Source organism: Nanorana parkeri, unplaced genomic scaffold, assembly GCF_000935625.1.
Source record: "Nanorana parkeri isolate BGI_ZX_2015 unplaced genomic scaffold, ASM93562v1 scaffold548, whole genome shotgun sequence".
Classification (NCBI taxonomy): Eukaryota; Metazoa; Chordata; class Amphibia; order Anura; family Dicroglossidae; genus Nanorana; species Nanorana parkeri.
The window spans coordinates 1,027,532-1,032,799 of NW_017306816.1; the positions used below are offsets into that span (position 1 = coordinate 1,027,532).

The window sequence follows — 5,268 nt, forward strand, 5'->3', positions numbered from 1 at the left end:
AGTCTTTTTAGGATGTGCTCACTTTTGCAGTTCGTCGACAACAAATACCGAACATGTTTCAAGTATGCGCCACAAAAAATAAGCAAGGTTTGAGAACATGGCTCTTCTATCACTCCCGAAATTTCACAATAAGTTTATACCCTACCCAATATTCTACCCAGATCCATCCAACCCTGTTTTTACAAAGTCCCAACCACTCCCTCGAGCCCCACCTCTTCCAGCACCCATAACTTCAGACAGTTGAGAGCTACAGGCTTGTGAACTCTCTCAGCCAGGAATCCTCCATGACATATCATTGCTGGCTTGGATTTGGTGACAGTGTTCCATATTGTTGGTCAAACAAAGCACAGCTGTACTTTGGTCACATAACAAGCCAAGCTTTACTTGTATTACGGAGCCGTGTTCTTCATATGCTGCATCTGCAGGGGCTTTACATGATACTCATAGATTTTCAGGGCTGGGCCCAACTTCAGGGAAAGTCCGGTTAAGACATCATTTCGGGTCATTAGCAGGAGGGATTTCCCATCGATTTCCTATGACAGAGAAAAAGAGAGCAAAGGAAGTGAGAGGACGGTGGAGGAGAGGGAGAGAGATGAGAGAAGGGGAGGAAGAGAGCAAAGAAAGTGAGAGGACGGTGGAGGAGATAGGGAGAGATGAGAGAGAGGGGAAGGAAGAGAGAGCAAAGGAAGTGAGAGGACGGTGGAGGAGAGGGAGAGAGATGAGAGAGAGGGGAAGGAAGAGAGAGCAAAGGAAGTGAGAGAACGGTGGAGGAGATGAAGAGAGATAAGAGAGAGGGAGAGGAAGAGAACAAAAGGGAGGAAAAGAGAGATGGAGAGCAAACAGAAAAGGGAAGGGAAGAGAGGGAGACAAAGAAGAAGGAGCAATACAGTAGACGAATGTGCCTTTTTTGCCATCCTTGTTCCCCTCCGCCCTAGCGGTCTAAGGTCCTGTAAGTGATCACGTCCTATACAGGGTATTGGATGTGAGGATGCTAAGGGACATTCCAGCCAGCACCAAGGATCAAGTGAGTATAACTTTCTTTATAACTTAGCCCTTGCAGTGCTGGGGGTAGCCCCACTGCAACTGTTAAAAATAATTCTGCCCGAAGTTCTACTTTAACTAGACATTTCAAAGCCTAACGAAGTGTTCTTCTTTTATACGTCTAAGCTTAGAAATATTGTGTGTTTACAGTGCCCCCTAGAGACAACTTTAAATTATAACAGATATTCAGCATAAAGAAATGTATGTAGGGCCAGGTAGTTTTCCCCCGTGGTTGTCTGACGTTGGGGGGGGGGGGGGAGGGGTGGAGTCCCTGAATTTTACAATGTTTTACTGATTTTAGTTTAATTGTGAAAGATCATAAAGGAAACCTGTAGTGGCAGACTATTAGGCGGCCATTGCTGATCTCTCGTTCTGAAAATACTAGTTGCCTGACTGCAATGCTGATCCAAGAGCTATATTACTTCCTGAGTCACTGACCTGGAACAAGTATGCAGGGTCCAGCTCAGAAAATATTGAAGTCAGAAACAGCCGGACAAGTAGCGCTCCTGGAGGAGGTCAGCAATGGCAGCCCTGAGTACGAGTTCCCTTTAATAAATTGGGATTCTACTAGAACAGTGCTTCTCTAACTATTATAAGTACATACCCAGATATAAATGTCACTCTCTTCAAAGTGATGTGTACCACTGTATTTGAGGTGGTAGAATAAAGAATTTTGGGATAAATATGGTGCAAATGCGATTCCACACCCAAAGAGGAAATGTATAATAATGCGGCAAAGATGAGGGCTTTTCAGGTATCACAAACATCACTGATATAGCACAGAAGTCGGTTAAGATTACATCTTTATTTTATACAAAAATGTAAAAGAAAATTTGATTTGTGTGTAATAAAACACTTAAAACTGTGATCCTTCCTTCATATTGTGGCATATCATCAAGACCTCCCTTATAAAGATACCAGCAATATTGGTTACTTATCCAAAGACCATATAGAGTCCAAAAAATTATGGCTTCTGTGGAGGTCACAGCAATATTCAAAAGCAAGGACCTCTGTGTACCTCAGCTCTTTTCTCCAAACCGTTGCCTACACTGGTGACAACATTGCAGTGATTTTCCCTTTGGCTTTTATAGACGCACTTCTTCCTTCAAATGGTCACACCAACGTTACAGAGCATCCTCTTCCTTCCTCCTGAAGAAGCCCCTATATTGGGCGCAAAATGCATGGAGGAATATTGGCACCCCTTGATACCATGACATCATGCTATTATCGCATTTTTTTGGACTCTATATGGTCTTTGGATAAGTAACCAATATTGCTGGTATCTTTATAAGGGAGGTGTTGATTATATGCCACAATATGAAGGAAGGATCATTGTTTTAAGTGTTTTATTATGCACAATCCAATTTTCTTTTATATTTTGTATAAAATAAAGATGTCATCTTAACCTACTTCTGTGCTATATCAGTGGTGTTTGTGATACCTTAAAAGCCCTCATCTTTGCCGCATTATTATAGTGTATTTGAAGTGTCTGTTGATATATTAACATTGCTAATTCTCCATAACGAATACTATTAACAAATTGTGGGCATTAGGCTTGCTACCCAAAAAACTTTGCCAAAATACACAGGGCGTACACAGCATGCCCTGTCTATCTTCCCCTCTGCCATTTCCCATCCTTCCCCTTTACCTCTTGCAGGCAATTATTGTGTAATAACTTAAAGGGTTATTAAACCCTCAGGTTTTTTTGCATATATATATAAGGCTAGCAAGCAGTAGATATATGCAAAAACTTAAAAAAAAACAAAAAACCCTTTAAAACAGGTTAAAACGTACCTGTATCTTCCCCACGCGCTCCAGTCCAAAAATCTGAAAAATCTCGGGCGGCCGCAAAGGATCTTGGGGCGGGCGCATGCACAGTTCAGATTTTTGGCCGGGAGACGAGGAGAGACGCAAGGTAAGTCTATGAACAGCGTGCACCCGCATGCAGACACCGTGGGACAGCAAGGACAGAGGAGTCAGCGCTGGAGGGACAGATGAAAAGGATAGGAAAGTAGATTGGATTAAGAGACATCATTTAAGGTAAGTGCTTACATTAATTTTGGGGGGAGGAAAAAAAAAGGTGTATGCTTTAAAGGAGAACTATGAGGCGAGTGATTTTCACTCTTCCCCTTAGTTCTAGCCGACCTGTGACAATGAAACTGTCACAGGTCTGCTCTATTGATTGGGAAGTGAGCGAACACATACCATCGCTCGCTCACTTCTCGATCCTGTCCCTGCAGAGAGCTGTGACTGTCACTCACGGCTCCCTGCAGGGATTCCTCCCCTCCCCTGTCCGATCCTACAGCAGTGACTGGCGGAACGGACGGGGAGGGGGCGGGTACAGCTGGCTCTGCCTCTAGATAGGCAGAGCCAGCTGTCACTCACGCAGCTGGGTGGATCCAGACAGTAATGTCGGGATCCGTCCCGGGTGCAGCGTTTCAGTATACCACGAGCTGTAGGTCACGGTATACTGAGCTTTGGGTGATGGGAGGACGCTAGTTTGTGTCCTCCCGTTATGGAAGCTATGGGGAAAAGCCCTGACCACATAATTCTCCTTAATGTCACTTTAACACAGCAGCCGTTCCAGCTGTCAAAAAAGACCTTCTGAACAATGTTGATAAACACTGTTCAGAAACTGGATTCAGAGATACAAAGTAACATTATCGTTACTTTGTATTTCCTGTTTCACTGATCTGCAGATCAGAGGCGTGATCTTTATGCATATAATGTTAGTTAAAGAAACCTCACAAGTCAAAAGTAGTTTGTTTTTTTCCGTTTAATAACATTTATTCCTATCAAACCCCTTATTAACGTAATCAATGTATTCCTAGTAACCCTTTATAATCAGCCCTTACTAGCTTCTTCTGCCGCTTCTCTTTCGTTTTGTTACATTTTTTTTGTCTATAAAATGGATTACATTTTTGTAGGACAAGAACGCCTTGTTTGTCCTGAGAAAAACGTATGTATTACTTTGTTATCTTAAAGAAGAACTCCAAGAAAACTTTTTCTGAGCCCTTGCAGTGGGGTTACCACCGCACTGCAAGGCCGAAGTGCTCGCTTTTTGTCTAGGTGCAAAAACCCAAAGCTCCGATCCGGCCAGCTGTCAATGTGCTCCTTCCTGCCTCCGCTGCAGCATTGGAATGTTCCTCAGCGTGCTCATGCTCACGTCTATGCACAGTGTATAGACGCTGATGAGGACCTTAGACTGCTGCAGAGGAGCGGGAGAGACACTGGAAGGGCTAGTCTAAGAACAAATAATTTCAGAGCATCGGGTGAGTATAACTTTTTTCGAACCTAGACAAAAAGAGCAGTTAACCCTTCAAGGTAGTGGTAGCCCCACTGCAGCGGGTTAATAAATTTTTTTTCCTGGCGCAATACAATTATTTCTGAATAAACAAGCAGAAACAAAGCATGCTCTGGTCCATAGGGGGTATACAGGGGTAAGAGCTGGTTACATATCATCAGGAGCTCCAAAAATATTTTGTCAGATGTGTGATGAGATGATCCTCATTGATCAGGCAGTTAGCTGGTTGATATTGGTCTGGACAGGCAACAGCCATCTCATGTCTATGGGTACATCCAGAGTTTCTATTATGTTATGTAGCCTAATCCATGTATTTTACCTGATCCTTAAACGCGCTGGCTTGTTCCTCAAATCCATTTGCCATGAAATAACTGACGACATCATCCACAGCCCACTGTGACGCATCTGGAGGTCTTCCATTCTCCACTGAGCTACAACAACAGATCAGAGGTTACAGATCAGTGGTGTCTCTAGTCTTTTTGCCAACTGAGGGGGCCCGGAGGGGTGGGTGGTCAGGGGTTCCACACCACCCTCTGCAGGCTCTGCAGATGCACCAGTGACATCACCCGTTGACAAGAGCTGGGCAGGACACCATCCAGAGCGTCCCAGGTTGCTGAGAGCTGGGCAGGGAGAGGTGCATGGTCCTTACACATCTCCCTGCCCGGCTATTAGCAACTGCACTGCAAACATTGTGCCGCAGAGCGGCATGTCGCCCCCCCACATGACCCAATGAGATGCTGCCTTGGGCTGCCTCATTAAGGGGACAGCCCTGTTTATGATACTATGTTACAGCCCAGCACAGCGGTTCTCAGCCATAGGCTTTCTATACTGGAAAACAATTCAAGTGTGTGTGTGGGCAAAAAAGTAAAAAAAATAAAACACACACATATATATATATATATATATATATATATATATTTATT

The 5,268-nt window shown here is 44.0% G+C and overlaps 1 protein-coding gene across 1 annotated transcript in view; it reads right to left on the minus strand.

The window, feature by feature from the left end:
- Positions 1–201: 201 nt before the first annotated feature.
- SAMD13 (sterile alpha motif domain containing 13) overlaps positions 202–5,268 on the minus strand; it is a 6,235-nt gene continuing 1,168 nt past the window's right edge. The window contains exons 2-3 of the mRNA XM_018561869.1: positions 4,665–4,776; positions 202–533 (exon numbers count right to left, since the gene is read on the minus strand). Of these exons, the coding sequence (XP_018417371.1) occupies positions 390–533; positions 4,665–4,776 (256 nt within the window). The 3' untranslated portion in view covers positions 202–389. The remainder of the gene's footprint in view (positions 534–4,664; positions 4,777–5,268) is intronic.